The 19,624-nt window shown below is 36.6% G+C and overlaps 1 protein-coding gene across 5 annotated transcripts in view; it reads left to right on the forward strand.

Annotated features, from left to right (window-relative positions):
• CTNNA3 (catenin alpha 3) overlaps positions 1 to 19,624 on the forward strand; it is a 1,958,943-nt gene that overhangs the window by 1,025,935 nt on the left and 913,384 nt on the right. For all 5 annotated transcript variants that reach the window (XM_070364862.1, XM_070364864.1, XM_070364866.1 and 2 more), the window contains one exon: positions 16,610 to 16,690. In XM_070364862.1, the coding sequence (XP_070220963.1) occupies positions 16,610 to 16,690 (81 nt within the window). The remainder of the gene's footprint in view (positions 1 to 16,609; positions 16,691 to 19,624) is intronic.

Genomic DNA, 19,624 nt, shown 5'->3' on the forward strand with positions numbered 1-19,624 from the left:
CCATTTCACCTTCAATTCATTTGATGTGAATGATTCTTCTCCTTCAGCTGACTGCTTATTCTCAAATCTAGCAGTTTATATAACTCCTCTCAACTTAGCTCTATTTACCAGTGGAGGAAATGATCTTAAACAAAAACCAAGATGACCCCAGACCTTTTTTCCTTTGTAAGACACTTATGTCTGGACCACAGACAATGTTCAAATATTAGAATTCAGTCATCTCTTCTGTCAATCATCAGGAAACAGCCAGCCGCCTCTTAGCAGGTAGATTTTTCAAGAGAGAGTTTATGCTTGCCCATTGAATCTCAGCTGCCAGAGACTCATATCATGCTTTCTAAACAGTCCTTTTCGACTTGTGTGAGTGAGGATAATAGGGGGAGCTTGGGAATCTAGACTAGCTTTGTCCATATAAATTCTCTCCTAAAAATATTCTGCAGTCTCTACACATCTCAACTTTTATATCTTCATTATATATCTGAGACTGTTTCTTTTTAAAATCATTATCTTGGTTTGGCATATCAGTATGAAATGCCTTCTTTATATTTTAAACGTAATATAAAGGAATAGAAAAATTTCATATACTGCGTAAGGTCTGGGAATGGGTGCATGGGAAAGAGAATATTTTCAAGCAAGACATATTCAGTTCAGTTCAGTCGCTCAGTCGTGTCTGACTCTTTGCAACCCCATGAATTGCAGCACGCCAGGCCTCCCTGTCCATCACCAACTCCTGGAGATCACTCAAACTCACGTCCATCGAGTTGGTGATGCCCTTTCTCCTCCTGCCCCCAATCCCTCCCAGCATCAGAGTCTTTTCCAATGAGTCAACTCTTCGCATGAGTTGGCCAAAGTACTGGAGTTTCAGCTTTAGCATCATTCCTTCCAAAGAACACCCAGGACTTATATCCTTTCAAATTATTCCACATAGCTCAGTACTTATTCTGATGGCACATAAATTAGATCTTGTTTATGAGACTTTTTCCTGTTAAAGATGTATGCACAAATCAAGTTTCACAGGTAATATTTTCAATAGATAAGTGGATTTGCTATGAAAGAGAAATGCTGATTATCTTTTATTTATAAGAAAAAATTAATTGTAAGGAAAATTATTACCTGCCAAAATTAATTTTGAAGAAAAACAATTTTATATGCCAAGTTTCTTCAAAGTGGAACCTTTCTTTAACTTTCCTCCATGCTTCAGAGTCAGAAACTCTTTGAATTATGAACCCTGAAAGTACTAGTTGAAGACAAAAATGATAGAAATTATTTTAATCCATAAAAAATAAATCTAATTCTTAAACAGTGTTAAAAATAAATGTCTGCAAGACACAGATTGTAATTGATGGTGAAAGTTAAAACAATAATCAATATGGTAGAAATCTAGATGATCTGGATTTTTGCATGTATGTGCAATGGAAAAACTTAGACTATAATTCAAACTTTGTAAAGGTTACAGTTGGCCAAAGTTTGACATATTGAGCATAATTAAACTATAAAAGCCTGACCTAGGAAACAAAAGAAGTGGAAATTAGACTTAAGAAACTGGAGCAATGACATGATAAAATTTTAATGAGATCAGTATGGTTCGAATACTCTACCTCCTAAAGCATTGTAGAAATAGAAAAATTGCTAGAGAACAGGATTCTATTCAAAAGATGGAAAATAATTTATTTGATCTGTGTGTGTAATGACTTATCACTTCTTATTATACTCTGGTATTGTTCTTCAATATCATAAAAAAGTCCTTGCCATAAGAACTCAAAGTATAATTGATAATACAAAATACTACTTCTACTTTCTTAGAGCCACTCTTATTTTAACATCATGCTTGTTTTCTTTATGGATAACAGCTGCTAAAGCTGGGTCAGGCATCAGAGTCAAAAGGATTTCTAGAATAAGTCAGATGTCTTTCTGAAATATGCTATCATTCTCTGACAATGACTCAATAAAGGGATTTTGGAAACTGAAATCTCAATAAAGAAAATAATACATATTTTAACCATTAACTGAAATTAGAAGATTTGTAAACTTTGGCCTAGATATCTATGTTTTGTCTATATCAACTGAAGATTCTATTGGGTTGGCCAAAAGAATCTTTGGCTTGGGCTTTTCTGTAATTTGAAAAAAAATTCTGTAGTTTGAAAAAAAAGAAAAACTTGAACAAACTTTTTGGCCAACCCAATATTATTTTCAAGGGGTCCATGTCCCGTGTAACAAGATCTTTACAATCCTCTTAATGAAAATAGGAAAAATTTCCTCAGAACTCTGTCATGTTTCATATGTTAATTCATTCATCAATTCAATGAATTTTTTTATCATTCAAATCAGTAAATACTGAGTATCTATTATGGCCAAGCACTAGAAGCACTAGAAATATAGCCATAAATAAAACAGTTTACGGTCTCTACCCTCAGTGATCTAATAGTTATTTTTATTGCCAATAATAAATATACTTTATTAAATGTAAGTTATAAAACAGTTACTATCCTACATGTTTTATGTATATCATCTCATTTAATCCTCAACAATCTCTAAAGCATGTATTGTCATCCTTATTCTATAGATGATGATATTAAATCTTAGCTTAGTTATGTGGTCATAGCTATGACATTACATAGGTATGTGGTCACTTTGTTTGTATCTTGGAACTAAGATTTAAATGATGTCTGACTCTTTAACATTTGCAAACCAATCAATGTGATACACCACATTAACAAATTGAAAGATAAAAACCATATGATTATCTCAATAGATGTAGAGAAAGTCTTTGAAAAATTCACCATCCATTTATGATAAAAACCCTCCAGAAAGCAGGCATAGAAGGAACATACTTCAATGTAATAAAAGCCATATATGATAAACCCACAGCAAATATTGTCCTCAATGGCGAAAAATTGAAAGCATTTCCCCTAAAGTCAGGAATAAGACAAGGGTGCCCACTCTCACCACTACTATTCAACATAGTTTTGGAAGTTTTAGCTACAGCAGTCAAAGAAGAAAAAGAAATAAAAGGAATCCAGATTGGAAAAGAAGTACAACTCTCACTGTTTGCAGATGACATGATCCTCTACATAGAAAACCCTAAAGACTCCACCAGAAAATTACTAGAGCTAATCAATGAATACAGTAAATTTGCAGGATAAAAAATTAACATACAGAAATCCCTTGCATTTCTATACACTAACAATGAGAAAACAGAAAGAGAAATTAAGGAAACAATTCCATTCACCACTTCAATGAAAAGAATAAAATACTTGGGAATAAATATACCTAAAGAAACAAAAGACCTATATATAGAAAACTATAAAACACTGATGAAAGAAATCAAAGATGACACAATAGATGGAGAAATAGACTATGTTCATGGATTGGAAGAATCAATATAGTGAAAATGAATATAATACCCAAAGCAATCTATAGATTCAATGCAATCCCTATCAAGCTACCAATGGTATTTTTCACAGAGCTAGAACAAATAATTTCACAATTGTATGGAAATACAAAAAACCTGGAATAGCCAAAGCAATCTTGAGAAAGAAGAATGGAACTGGAGGAATCAACCTGCCTGACTTCAGGCTCTACTACAAAGCCACAGTCATGAAGACAGTATGATACTGGCCCAAAGACAGAAATATAGATCAGTGGAACAAAATAGAAAGCCCAGAGATGAATCCACGCACCTATGGACACCTTATCTTTGACAAAGGAGGCAAGAGTATACAATGGAGAACAGATAAACTCTTTAACAAGTGGTGCTGGGAAAACTGGTCAACCACTTGTAAAAGAATGAAACTAGAACACTTTCTAACACCATACACAAAAATAAACTCAAAATGGATTAAAGATCTAAACATAAGACCAGAAACTATAAAATTCCTAGAGGGAAACATAGGCAAAACACTCTCTGACATAAATCACAGCAGGATCCTCTATGACCCACCTCCCAGAATATTGGAAATAAAAGCAAAAATAAACAAATGGGACTGAATTAAACTTAAAGCTTTTGCACAACGAAGGAAACTATAAGTAAGGTGAAAAGACAGCCTTCAGAATGGGAGAAAATAATAGCAAACAAAGCAACTGACAAAGATTTAATCTCAAAAGTATACAAGCAACTCCTACAGCTCAATTCCAGAAAAATAAATGACCCAATCAAAAAGTGGGCCAAAGAACTAAACAGACATTTCTCCAAAGAAAACATACAGATGACTAACAAACACATGAAAAGGTGCTCAACATCACTCATTATCAGAGAAATGCAAATCAAAACCGCAATGAGGTACCATCTCATGCCAGTCAGAATGGCTGCTATCAACAAGTCTACAAAAAATAAATGCTGGAGAGGGTGCGGAGAAAAGGGAACCCTCTTACACTGTTGGTGGGAATGCAATCCCACTGCTGCGTATACACACCAGGGAAACCAGAATTGAAAGGGATGCATGTACCCCAATGTTCATCACAGCACTGTTTACAATAGCCAGGACATGAAAGCAACCTAAATGTCATTGACAGACCAATGGATAAGCAAGTTGTGGTACACATACACAATGGAATATTCAGTTCAGTTCAGTTGCTCAGTCGTGTCTGACTCTTCGTGACCCCATGAATCGCAGCATGCCAGGCCTCCCTGTCCCTCACCAACCCCCGGAGTTCACTCAGACTCACGTCCATCGAGTCAGTGATGCCATCCAGCCATGTCATCCTCTGTTGTCTCCTTCTCCTCCTGTCCCCAATCCCTCCCAGCATCAGAGTCTTTTCCATTGAGTCAACTCTTCGCATGAGGTGGCCAAAGTACTGGAGTTTCAGCTTTAGCATCATTCCTTCCAAAGAAATCCTAGGGCTGATCTCCTTCAGAATGGACTGGTTGGATATCCTTGCAGTCCAAGGGACTCTCAAGAGTCTTCTCCAACACCACAGTTCAAAGGCATCAATTCTTCGGTGCTAAGCTTTCTTCACAGTCCAACTCTCACATCCATACATGACCACTGGAAAAACCATAGCCTTGACTAGACGGACCTTTGTTGGCAAAGTAATGTCTCTGCTTTTCAATATGCTATCTAGGTTAGTCATAACTTTTATTCCAAGGAGTAAGTGTCTTTTAATTTCATGGTTGCAGTCACCATCTGACTAATGGTGAGTAATGGAATATTACTCAGCTATTAAAAAGAGGGCATTTGAATCAGTTCTAATGAGATGGATGAAATTGGGGCCTATTATACAGAGTGACGTAAGTCAGAAAGAAAAACACCAATACAGTTTATTAATACATATATATGTAAGTTAGAAAGATAGTAACAATGATCCTTTATGTGAGACAGCAAAAGAAGCACAGATGTAAAGAATAGACTTTGAACCCTATGGGAGAAGGTGAGTGTGGAATGATTTGAGAGAATAGCATTGAAACATGTATATTTTTCATATGTGAAATAGATTGCCAGTCCAGGTTCGATGCATGAGACAGGGTACTCAGGGCTGGTGCACTGGGATGACTCAGAGGGATGGGGTGGGGAGGGAGGTCAGAGGGGATTCAGGATGTACACCCATGGCTGATTCATGTTAATGTATAAAAAACCACTACAATATTGTAAAGTAATTAGCCTCCAATTAAAATAAATACATTAATTAAAAAAATAAACATAAGGACTCTTACCCATATGTAAATAAGGTCAGAGTATTGAATATATCTATTACCATTATTTATTGCATTCATTCAACCATTGCAGGAATAAATACACTCGAACTAAAAATAATCACCTACATAACCTGTTCCTTTTAGGCGTTGCCTCAGGAATTATGCAAGATTCTATACCATTGAAGGAGGAAACAGACAGAACAGGCTCCATCTTGAAAGCAGGACTCCATCTCGGGCTGGACTGTGGACTTTGAACTATATGCCCAGTTTCTATGGAAAAGATATACCAACTGGAAAAACAGACCCCTGATGGAAGAGCCCCAGGGTTCATTCCTAGACTCTCCGTTGCCTAAAAGAATACCCTAACTATCTCTGTAACCGAATAGAATCATAAATCCTATTATGCTTATTGGGGTATGACCACAGGCCTATTGATAATTGTCCACTGTTAACTACCGAGGCTTAAGGCATATGGATCACAGGTTAACTTTGATTGCATCTTTCTTTTCCTTTGTTCAGACTAGTTTCAGGGAATTTGGGGAGGTGGGTTTGGGCACGTACACTTAGAGTAAATATAAGATTTTCACAAAAACTGGTTGGAATCCTTGGCTAGGAGGACACTCTGCCTTGGGCCCACCGGTGTAATAAACTGCACTCCACTTAAAAAAAAAAAATAAAGAATATCTGATTCCACCATTTTACCAACTTTTAATAGTGGCTTTACATAAATGGTGTTTTAAATGTAATGAAATTGATATAAAATGTCCTGAACAAGCTGAGAAAATAAGTTGAATTTCAAAGGCAAAGAATTTGTTTTAATCTGTTTGTCAATAGCACAGTTAACTAATTTAGTTGATTTTGATTGTGAGATTAGGCGCATTTCTTATTTCATTGGTTTAAACCAGTCATTCCCAAAGCTCTATATTTATTTAAACAGAAACAAGACACACGCATGTGCATGCACAAACACACACAGACACACAACCTCTGAGACTGACAGAAGGTTTTCTATTATTTTGCTATGTCAAATAAAAATGTTATGTTAGCATTAAATAAAGCCATTTTTAAAATAAGTGACAAAATCGTAAACATGAAAGATGGAAATACTCTCGGTATAGACAGTTCTTATGGTTAAATACCTTGATTATCTCTATTTTGTATTTTCACTGCATGAGCCTGAGACACACATTAGGGCCCATTACTGAGCACAATATCCTAGGATTCCACTCTGAACTTAAGTAAAACTTTCAATTTTGAACATACTCCTTTTATTTAATAGTAACCACAGCATGATTTATAGGAATAGTCACTGGCCTAGGAGCTGGCAAGATCTGAAATCCATTAAAGCAGGGGTCACAGCAAGTTTAGGTTAATGCTGAATCACTGAAATTAATAAACTCCACCTTTTCAATTTCTTCTTATTTAGAACAGTGTCAGTTCAAGAGTTTGCTGGGCTTGAGTGGATGACAAGAAACTCTAGCAGCAAAAGAGGAAAAATGGGAGGCAGGGACTGAGACAAATTATCATAAAATGCTTGAAGGGAGAATGGTGAGTGAAAGGCTGAGTGATTTTAGAAAATAAAAATGTCAGGTTACTCTTGACTCTTCCAGTCACTTTCAAAGTTACCTGTTGGTCACTGGATTGGATCTTTGCATCCGCACTGGCACATGCGTGTGACTGATTTTCCATGGCAGCATCATTAAAGGAGAAGGCCACAGTTTATATCTGTCTCTGAGGTTCAATGGAGGTGAGAAACATCACCAGTAAATAATTTGCATGCTATTGTCGTGCAAATGCACAGATATTTCTTTCATGCTTGGGGCATATCTGTTGAATTCATGGGATCTGACATAGGCATCTCTGGTCTGAGAACACACGCATCAGGCTACGGTGTCCCATTCTTATTGCTTGATTTACTTGAGTAAATTTCAACAGAAACTCCAGCACCACCTGTTCCAAGAGCTGGGAGGGACTCTAGAGGTCATTTAGTGCAATGGCCTCCTTTCACAGATTCAAAGAATAAGGACAAGAGAGGTGATTCAACTTAGTTAAGGTCACCCAGACTGCTTATATCAAAAGTCTCATTTTCTGATCCTTGTATTAGTTTCATCCCCATACCAAATTTATGTTGTACCTTCTTGTAAGGAATAATGATAATGGTCTTTGAATAAAAACACTGAATAAAATATTTGACAGCTAACAGGATGATTATTAGTTTTTTAAGAATAATAATTTTTATCAATAATTTAATTATTTACTATTTATTTTATATTTAATTATTTACTATTAATAAAAGCGTGGTTAACTGTTTTTCCATCTGTTTCACACACAGACATTAACTGAGTGCCTAACACTGAAGTTGGTACTAAAATTTCAGACTTGGCAGTTTAAAAGTTGGGTTAGAGCGTAAATAAAAGATGACAAAGAGTTTCACAGATCCTAATAGAAATACAGATGAGAGGGGTTTTGATTTTTATGTCTTTTTTTTAATTGCATGGTTTTGATTGAGGACAATCAGAAGAGATGATTGAGGTGCTTGGACTGAGTTTGAGTTATGAATTAAGAATTTTCCTGTTGAATGAGAACTGACGAGGGTATTCCAAGTGTTTGGAAAGCATAGGGAAATGCAAGTGTTTTAACAATGATGACACTCTTGATAAATACAGTAATAACTGCTAACATGCCTTGAGCGCTTACTACTTGCCATAACTTGTACAACCTTCATCTCTTTATTCCTTACGATAACCCTATGATATAATTGCTATATTATCTTAATTTATCTATGAAAAAATATTCTATATTATCTTTAATTGGTAAGAAAACTAAAACTTTGAGAGATTAATTTGTCCAAGGACACATAGCCATCAAGAGATGGAGCACAGATTCAAACAATTATAACCGACTCTATAAACTTCTACACTACTCCTCTAATTATTTTTAAGGTATAAATTTATATAAAATATTAATTTGGGTTTTAGTTACTGCTCATTCAAATGTGGTAGAGAAAGTCTGAGGTTAGACTCAGGTCAATTTGATCCTAACATGCACTATGTTTCCTCCTGGTGGTGTAAGTATTTAAACTTACTGAGTGTCAGTATCTTCATGTGCAAATGTGTGAAGAATGACTGTGAACGGCATCTGAGAAGATGCGTGTAAAATCCTTAGCTGTGGCAGATATTTGACATAGTTGGTTCCCCCTCACTGCCTCCCTGTTCCACCCCAGCAGGCAGCTACCTGGGGTGGCATCCTACTTTCCCAAACACTATGAAAGTTCAAGACACTTACAATCTTCAGACTGTTTCCCTTGATAGCTAAGTCATTCTGTTCTTATAAAGTTATTTTTAAAAACCTCATTTCAAGTCTGAGAGTTAATTTTTTGTTTGTTCTAATGTCATTTTCATAGCACAAACCTTGCTTCAGAAGGATTTTTTAGGATACCATTTTAGGATGTTTTTCTGCCATGCCATTCAGCACACTGGCAATCTAGAAGATAATTCAGGTTTTATGTTTATTTATTTGTATGTCTTTCATGCCCCCAAAATGTGAACTAGAATCTGTGCCTCTGCTATGTGTTAAGCATAAAATATTTTAAAGCTATTTCTGTAGAGAGGAACTAATTTAAAGGCATCAAAATTCATCTTTACCATGAAATAAAGATTTCCCATTTAAAGGGAAATGTGTCATTTTAAAAGGTTGAATAAAATGGCATACATTTAAAAGCAAATAGAAAATATAACAAAATAATAACAACAAATTTTTCTTGGTTTTTAAACTCTGTATAGGTTTTCTGTCTGCACAAATAAAATTTTCTTTTGACTATGAGTTAGATAACTTTTCATTTGCATTTAACCTCATCCCTTAATATTTGAGACTTCCTAGTATTTGTGAGGTCAGCATCATGGTCTTCTTATTTCAAATGTCTTCTTTTATTTGTACCACTACAGATTTATACTGTGCAAACATTTTTCCAACACATTTTAAACAACTGTCTATGCAAGAAATTGTACAAAACAGTAGCATATTCTTTAATTTTTAAAGATAACATGGCCCTTTTATGGAATTTTAAAGTTGGAATATGGGAACAATTTGGGGCAAATCTTCATTTGATGGGTGTGGAAATTAAGGTCTAGAAATATTATGGGATTTGCCAAGGATCAGTCCATCTTTCCTCTATTTATTCAAAAACTAACCTCTGAGATCTTACTATGTGCAACCACTGTGCTAGGTAATATGAGGGACAATTACATGTACAGAGTTTCTCTCCCTCAAGGACTGTACAGTCTAGTGAGAAATACTGTTTCCTTTTCTTTACTCTCCAGCATCTGCCTGCATCATCCTGCCCAAGTTACTCATTCAGAGTCCGTAAGGCTATTTTCTTCTTCCTGACTGGCACTGAAAACTCAGCCTTTGAGCACTGGTGCTGAACTGAATCTTGGAAGCAGAGTTTTGAGTAACATAGGAAAGAATATCTTTATTGCTTTGCCAGGCAGAGGGGAACACAAGAGGATCATGCCTCTCAAAATTGTGTCCCAACCTTGAAGGATTTGGTGAAGTGTTAAAATGGCAACCCACTCCAGTATTCTTGCCTGGAGAATCCCATGGATGGAGGAGCCTGGTAGGTTACAGTCCACAGGGTCTCAAAGAGTCGGACACAACTGAACAACTTCACTTTCTTTCTTTTCTTTCTTTTATAGCAATGGTTCAAGGGTAGAGTTGCTGATGAGGGTCAGTGTGTGGGCAGGGCCTGCACTCTAACGTGGCGTCAGGCGGTCTCCTGATGAGTTTCTTAAGCTTATCAAACTGTGACATTCTCTTGGAACATCTTTCCTTTGGTGGGGGTTTTAGTTCTGCAGACCTGAAAGATACTATTATGTTTATCCCTTGAGGAGGAACCAGGACCCTGCCCCAGGACTGCACTATTGTTTCTTGTGGGAAAGATGAGAGATCTCTTCAAGAAAATTAGAGCTACAAAGGGAACATTTCATGCAAAGATGGGCACAATAAAGGACAGAAATGGTATGGACCTAACAGAAGCAGAAGATATTAAGAAGAGGTGGCAAGAATACACAGAAGAACTTTAGAAAAAAGATCTTCATGACCTAGATAATCATGACCATGATGGTGTGATCACTCACCTAGAGCCAGACATCCTGGAATGTGAAGTCAAGTGGGCCTTAGGAAGCATCACTATGAACAAAGCTAGTGGAAGTGATGGAAATCCAGTTGAACTATTTCAAATCCTAAAAGATGATGCTATGAAAGTGCTGCACTCAATATGCCAGCACATTTGGAAAACTCAGCAGTGGCCAAGGGCTGGAAAAGGTCAGCTTCATTTCAATCTCAAAGAAAGGCAATGCCAAAGAATGTTCAAACTACTGCACAATTGCATTCATCTCACAGGCTAACAAGAAATGCTCAAAATTCTTCAAGCCAGGCTTCAACAGTACCTGAACTGTGAACTTCCAGGTGTTCAAGCTGGATTTAGAAAAGGCAGAGGAGCCATAGATAAAATTGCCAATATATGTTGGATCATATAAAAAGCAACAGAACTTAAGAAAAGCATCTACTTCTGCTTCATTGATTATGCCAAAGCTTCTGACTGTAGATGACAACAAACTGGAATATTCTTCAAGAAATGGGAATACCAGACCACCTGACCTGCCTTCTGAGAAATCTGTATGCAGGTCAAGAAGCAACAGTTAGAACCAAACATGGAAAAGCAGACTGTTTCCAAATTGGAAAAGAGTACGTCAAGGCTGTATATTGTCACCCTGCGTATTTAACTTATATACAGAGTACATCATGTGAAATGCAAGCCTGGATGAAAGCACAAGCTGAAATCAAGATTTCTGGGAGAAATATCAATAACTTCAGATATGCAGATGACACCACCCTTATGGCAGAAAGTGAAGAGGAACTAAACAGCCCCTTGATGAAAGTGAAAGAAGAAAGTGAAAAAGCTGGCTAAAAACTCAACATTCACAAAACTAAGATCATGGCATCTGGTCCATTATTCCTGGCAAATAGATGGGGAAACAATGGAAACAGTGACAGCCTTTATTTTCTTGGGCTCCAAAATCACTGCAGATGGTGACTGTAGCCATGAAATTAAAAGACTCTTGCTCCTTGGAAGAAAAGCTATGACAAACCTAGATAGCATATTAAAAAGCAGAGACATTATTTTGATGACAAAGGGCCATCTAGTCAAAGCTATGGTTTTTCCAGTAGTCGTGTATGAATGTGAGAATTGGACTATAAAGAAAGCTGATCACTGAATTATTGATGCTTTTGAACTGTGGTGTTGGAGAAGACTCTTGAGAGTCCCTTGGACTGCAAGGAGATCCAACAAGTCCATCCTAAAGGAAATCAACCCTGAATATTCATTGGAAGGACTGATGCTGAAGCTGAAACTCTTAATACTTCGGCCACCTGATGAGAAGAACCAACTCATTGGAAAAGACCCTGCTGCTGGGAAGATTGAAGGTGGGATGACAGAGGATGAGATGGTTGGATTGCATCACCGACTCGATGAACATGAGTTTGAGCAAGGTCTGGGAGATGGTGATGGACAGGGAAGCCTGGCATTCTACAATCCATGGGGTCAAAAGAGTCGGACTATGCTGAGTGATTGAACTGAACTGACTGACTGTTTCTTGTCTGCTCCTCCCTTGTCTATGTATCTCCTCCCTTCCTTGATTAGCATCTGTTTGAATCTGCTGTTTGGAACTCATGGAAGTATAAGTCTGTTTCCTACAAATGAGAAATGGAGGACATAGAAGGCTTCCATGCCCAGTACCCACAGGGTTGTGCTCAGTTTCATGACAGCCGCTGCTTTAATTTTCACCCTTTTCTTCTCTTCTGTGGACTGTTGCAGCAATTATCTAATTATTTGGTGTGTCTCTATTCTTAATCTCCTCAAATATCAGTACATTCTTCAAATTCAAGCCAGACTGGTATATTTGAAATAAAGCTCTATCTGTAACTCACCTGCTCTTAGTTCCCAAGCTGTGATTGTGTATTGTCTAGAAAATAAAAGATTCATTAATGTATCTTATTGATGTTCGATGAGTAAATATGGGAGTAGATCCTGTGGGACTTTGAACACTGTGATCAAAAGTTTGTTCTTAATTCCATGAGAAATGGGAGTAGAGGGAAGATTTTTGGAACAAAGAAGAGGACAGAATTAGATCTCTAGTTTCTTTGCTATACACCTTGAGAGTTGGGTTTGTTTGCTTGTTTATTTCTTGCTCATTATTTTATTCTCAAATAAAAGGTGATTGTGAAAAAGTAGGAACTCATTATACACTTGAAAAAACAAAAGTATATTTTGGAACACTGCTGTTGAATACAGTTTTCTGAGATAAGAGATAGGTATCTGTGCTGTACAGTACAGAAGCCACTAGACACATGTGGCTATTGTTCATTTTAAATAGAGGAATCGAATTTTTAATACTATTTAATTTGAATAGCCACATATGACTGTTAGCTATCATATTGAACAATCCAGTGTTAAAAGGTCTCCCTAGCCAGAGTCCCAAACAGGATACAGATGAAATACTCAAACTCAGATAATTCAAGGAGAGTTTATTTACGTAGCAATGTTTTCCAAATATGTAGGTAGCTTTAGGAAACTATATGAGAGAGTGTAATTGACTGCGGTAGTTGTATGGGAGCAATGCTTAAGCAGAATTCACAGGAAGACTCATAGTTAAGATTTATAAGCCTAGATCATATTGGGACAGGTTTCCCTTTTCTCTTTCCTGTGTTTCCATTCCCCTCCCCTACCTTTCTTCTCTTGCACCCCAACTTTATATTGGGTCCTTGTTCTGTTTATCCAGATTCATTTTGCTCAGTCAAAATATTCATAATATTATGAATATTCATACTGTAGCATTCACAAAGTTATACTATTCATAATAAAACTATTATATTCAGTAATAAAATAATGGAGTTTCATTGAATGAAGTCTGTACTCAAAACTGTTCTTTTTGAGGTAGTCTTTCCTGGCAGTGCATTTACTAATGAAGAACATGATTGCTTTCCCTCTACAGTGCTGATCTGTGCTGTGTTTTCTGAGTTTTTCTCCTTGCCTTTTACTGTAAGTGGTACATTTTTCCATTAGTAGGACTGTGCTGACCCTAAATGTTCCCTTAAAGCTTCCTTTGAGGGGCATCTTCTCTTCTGAGCATTGGGAATATAGGCAGGCTCTTGACTGTTAGCTGTGATTATGTTTTAATATCCTGCCCTTTCGGTCCCTTACCTCAGCACACACAATTCACCTTCAGTCCCAGCTCATTGCTTGATGATTTGTTGAGGCTTTGAAAACAGGAGGAATGAGGGCTTTTAAGTAGGATGGGGCTATTTCTTCTTGCTTTATTTATTTTTATGCCATGCAAAAGGATTAAAGAGGCATAAAATAGCTTGACTGAGCCAAATAAATCTGTATAAACAGAGCAAGGACCCAATAAAAAGCTGGGGGTGAAAGAGAAGAAATGTGGAGGAGGGGGATGGAAACACAGGGATGAGAGAAAGGAAAGCTTTATATTTCTTGAAATTGTAGTGACTGTTTTTTATTATCTGGAGAACAAAATGTCTTTGACCCAATTAAACCTTTTAAACTAAGGTGAAACTCTGAGGAGAAATTGGGAAATCATCTTTATAGTCCTTATTTAATCTCCTTATGCTGTCACCCACTGTCATCCTTTATGAAAGTTTTCTATGTCGTTGCTGTTAACTGAGAAATCTGACATCTTTTAGTTGTTCTGATGAATCATATCACAGAAACTAGTGAGCTTTTATGACCAACACCACAGAAATCTTTCGTGTTATTCCTGATGCCTGTGTGTGTTGGGGGTGGGAGGTGTCTCTTGGTCTGTCCTATTCCTTCCTCTGATTGAGAGTCTCTGCTTTTGTGACATGGAAAGAGATAATCAAGAGCTAGCATTGCATTAAACTAGAGGATAAGGGATAGATTCTTTAGGTAAAATTGAAACTGTCTTATAGCCTACTGTACTGGTGGCAATCCAAGTAATTGCCACCGTGGCCTTATTGCTCTGACATTTAGAATTTTATTTATCTCTCCTACTTCTCCCTTCTTCCTTTCCCCACTTCATTCACTGGAGACAGTCTCCATCATGCACACACTGCATACTCACTCTCAAAAATAAAATGCGGTAAAGGACTTAGTAACCCATCCTCTGTGTTTCCCCCATGAGGTATCTGGAGATATGTGGGGTCAATTGTTGGCTATCATAGTGCTTGAGCATTGTTACTGGAATTTAGTAGACTGGTCTGTGGATGCCCCATAACTTTCTGTGTACTGAAGGGGCTTAAATGATGGTGCTTTTGAATCATAAATATCAATAATGTTACTGCTAAGCAAAACCAAATCTACTTGAGGTTTACATGGGTACCAGCAACCTTGGTTAACAGAGGATTTTAGTTGTGCCTTGATGAGCAGATGCTAAAATCTCTTATAGTAGGTTCTTAAAAAAACTATGTTGTGTTTTGAATCAAGTTGTTTATTTATAAATTAGCCAATACTATTTAATAAATTCTATACAAGTTACTTTTAGGAATTAAAAAAAAAAAGATACACTTGCCAACATCAAGATTCTAACATTATTGTAAAGGTGATTGACCTATACAGAAACAAAATGAGCATTTTGGGAAGTTTTTAAAATGCTATCAGAACATTTTATCAGAACAAGGAGAGGTGAGGGCTTACTTTTGAGCACAGGTGTTGGGGGGTAACTCTGAGTGGAAACCATTATGAAACAGGTAGGATTTTAATAGAAAATGATTTGGGGAGACACTTGCTGCAATCAAAGATATATGTAAGAACTTGGGAGAAGAGAGAGAAATGTATAGAAATATTGTTTCTGTAAAAAATAGGACTTAAAAGTATGTGGCAGAAGATTGGACTAAAAACACAGATATGGGTAGAGTATAGATGGTCTTGAACTTCTTATAAAGGAGTCTTTCCACTTGGAAATATGGATTCATATATGAGTTCAGTCACTGGGAGCAGTGTATGGCACGTTGCCTAATGTTCTGTGCTTCCTCTCAATGCCCTTTCGTACCATCCATGATGTAAACTCCTTCAGTTATCAGCTGCTTAAACTTGCTTTCCGGCTTTTCAAGGTCTCCTGTCAAGAGCTCTTTCAGTTTGTAATTTTAAATAGTAGCAATATTCCTAGAGGTGAATCACATAATGATTTTTTTCAATCTCTTTTATATAAGATATCACTAGAAAAGTATGATTAGATTCAATTCAGTTGTCTCCCACAAAAGTAATATGTAGAAAATACCAACCAAGGTGACTCTCTATGTGCTTAATAGCCTAAAGATTTAGGTTAAGGATATAATAGAACTGTTCCGCTTAAAGGAGAAGAAGGTGTTGCACAAATTATCCCAAAGAGCCAAAAACAGCGTCCAGTTTTCACTTGAAACACTTTGTTCTTGGAATATTGTCAGCTAAATTTGTGGTCAACTTTTGCAAATTGTATGAATTTGCACTGCATATTTTATTTAGTGTTTAGCAAAACTCCAATATGGCTCTGCATAACTTACACAATACACCACGAAAATGACTTCAGAAACTCCCACAGAAGTTGACAAATTGGGCATCTAATGCTTTTAAGCTAATTGCATGCTTTGCAGTTAAAGAGTCGACTTGTTAAGAATGAAGATCATGGTTTCTTGGAGATAATGCTCTGCCTACTGCCACACTGAATGCAGCCCAAGCCTATATCAAAAATATTACAGAAGCTTAAAGAAGAAAATAATGTGAACTTTAATCACCATTCAAACTTACTCTTAAGTGAAGTACTCATGAATCATAGCAGTATCATAGCAGTTTCGAGACCTATTCTTGAATGTTCAAGCTGTTATTTTCAGGAAATTTAGAAAGCAGATTGCTAAGTGATAAAGAGTAATTCAATACCATTGCTTATGCCATTTTTTTTTTCTCCCTTGCAGACTGGAAAAAAGGAAAGGAGTAATACCCTCAATATGGCAATAGAAAACATGTGTAAGAAGACAAGAGACCTTCGCAGACAGGTGAGTGAAGAGAAAGATATGGAGACAAACACCAAGTAGAAGGAACCTTTTTTTTTTTTCTTTTTAAATTAATTTAGAACACAGAGCAAGAACAGTGAATATATACTTTCCACATTTACATAACTCACCCATTTTTGTGGCAAACATAAAGTAGAAAAAGTGACAATATCAGGCAGGGTTACATTCAAATACTGGCCCTGCTGTCATCAGTTATGAGATCTCAGGAACAGATTTCACCTTTCTAAGCCTCTCCAGACCCAGAAAATGGAATTAATAATACATGATAGGGCTATGAGGTTGAAATGAAATGTCTCCAAGTGCCTGGTACATAGTAAATTTTTAGAGACTGTTGGTAAATTGATTATATTAGATTAAAAGCTGAGTTTATTATCCAAATGCTTAGAGGAAACAGCTAGTCCTTTGGAGACCCTGCCAATTTCCCCTTCTAAGTCTTCAGGATGCTTCAGAAATTAGTTCCTGTTTAAGGCTCCTTTTAACCTTAGGTTATCAGGAATATAGGATTAGAAAGGATTTATTAAGTATAACAGTATGCCACAAGTTATATTTTTTTCCTCCAGAAATATGAAGACTTAGCTATTTTTAAAGACTTTTGCTTTCTGTTCCTTTCCACTATTTAATAACTGGAGTTCTTTTGCACATACAGCTTTATCTTGGTCACCATTAACTTATAAAAGAAGGGTAAAAACTTTTCACCCATAAGCTTTTAATACAATATATTATTGTGGTTTAGTGGGCAAGATTTAGTAAAATGGCCTGAACAATTTGGAAATAGAACAAATAGGGATTTGTTAATATTTGTTAATATTACCTCAACCAGGTAATATTTGCTGTGTAAAAGCACAATTTTGAAGGCTGGGGAAATTCCAGTTTTTCAACTTTTTGACCTGAATGCAAATCCTTTTTCTACTATCAGCACTTAAAATCATGGAATGTTTAAGAGCTGAAAGGAACTTAGCACAACCTGTCTTAAGATGCAGATGAGAAAGCAGGCTATTATGGTGAGGCAACCTTCCTGAGGAAGGAGCACTGAACCAATACACAGCCATAACCTACACCCAACTCAGGAATTCTCACCCCCCACGACTATCCTCCTGGTTAGTTGTGTAATTTTCATTCTCTACCTTCATGATTCTACCCCATCTGCTCTTCCCAGAACTTGAAAAAGTTGTTACTATGAGCTATTAACAACTGTGTCTTTCATTCCGGTATCTCTGGACTGCCTTCAACAATGTTATGCACAAAGAATTGATGTACATTTATACCTCCAAAGCTTTTGGAATCATTATTTCTCTTAAAAAAAAAAAAAAGTTAAGATAAAGCAATCCTTTGTGTGTAGGATTACCAGATTTAGCAAATCAAAGTACAGGATGCCCAGTTAAATTTGAATTTCAGATTAACAGCAAACAAATATTGCATGGGAACATAATTGTATATATATTTTTAAAAAGCTGTGTTTATCTGAAATTCAAATTTAACCAGAAATCTTATATTGTGTCTCAAAATCATACTTTGATTTCAACCCCACATCATCAGTGAGATAGGGAAAGAGCGTGGGGGTTATTAATACTTCATAGTAAGAGGATGTAATAGTAGGCTAATAGAGAACTGCTATGTCTCAGAGTTATGGACATTTCCTGTGGTTTCACAGGTCCACATCTTATTATTATTATTATTTTGGTTAATATTGCTGTTTAACAAAGCACCACGAATAATAGCAGCCACCTTATTGTTTCATGATTCCATGGATTGGCTGGGTGGGAATGTCAGGGGGTCCATTTCTATAGCATTTTCACTTGCAGTCTGCCATGTACTGGTAGTTAAAATGATTTCTGGATTCAGGGCTCAGTATTTGAGACATCAGTGCTTCTTCTTTTTCCCTCTCTCCATGTGGTGTCTAATCTCCTAAGTCCCCATTCATGTGGCTTCTCTCTCTAGCAGGGAAGTCTGGATTTCTTACATATTGATTCAAGGATCCAAGAGAAGAAAGATGGAAGTTGCAGGCCCTCTTAATGCCTGAGCTCGAAAGTCACCAGGATATTGTTTCCTCCACATTCTACTGATCAGAATACTACAAATTGTGTTCTAGGTCGTCAGGGACAAGCAAAAACATCCTCTTACGGGAAAAGTGGAGTGTGTATATAGGAAGATGGAATTGTTAGGAGCTGTCTTTGGAGACATTCATGGTCTTCAATGTGAGTTGAGGCAGTTGTATGATTTTTTTCTCAGTATCCTTGCTTGCCTCCCAAAGAACTTCATTTTCCATTGTGATGTTTATGCTTGTGGCAATAATAAAAGCTAAGCAACATGAGTCATCTCCACCTCTTCTTCTTGCAAAATTTGTTAAGCAGTTGGTTTTAAGCATCTTCTATATACTTTTCACACAGGAGGGAGAAAGCCCCTACCCTTACAATGTTTTTCTTCAGAATATTTAATATTCTTGTTCTAGATCTGTGGGTTTTTGTTTGTTTGTTTGTTTTTAGTTAAAAAAAATAAAGCCCATCTCTCTGCTGATTCATCTGAATTCATTTGTTTACCCATAACCTGTCCATTGACGATACAGAAACATTTTAGCTCAGAGAATCAATGTCATCTGCAGTGAATGAGATAGATTGCTTAGACATAGCTGGGAAGAAGCAGATTATACATTTTGGGGTAACATAGATAAATGTCTTACATGTGACTTATTGTTCTTTTGTTTCAAATAAATAATTTGTCTTTTCTTGCTCTGTGACTTCATTGGCTATTGTACTAGAGAACAAAGAAAAAGTCATAGGCATTGTGTTTTAGCTTCTCTGTAATGTGGCCCCAACTTAATTCTCATAATTCTTAATGTTCCTTCTCCTTTTGCTTTCTTCCTTAGTTTTTCCTCCTCACCATACCAGCACATTAACCTTTTCCCTGGATGGTGTACTT

This window comes from Bos mutus, chromosome 28 (genome assembly GCF_027580195.1).
Source record: "Bos mutus isolate GX-2022 chromosome 28, NWIPB_WYAK_1.1, whole genome shotgun sequence".
Classification (NCBI taxonomy): domain Eukaryota; kingdom Metazoa; phylum Chordata; class Mammalia; order Artiodactyla; family Bovidae; genus Bos; species Bos mutus.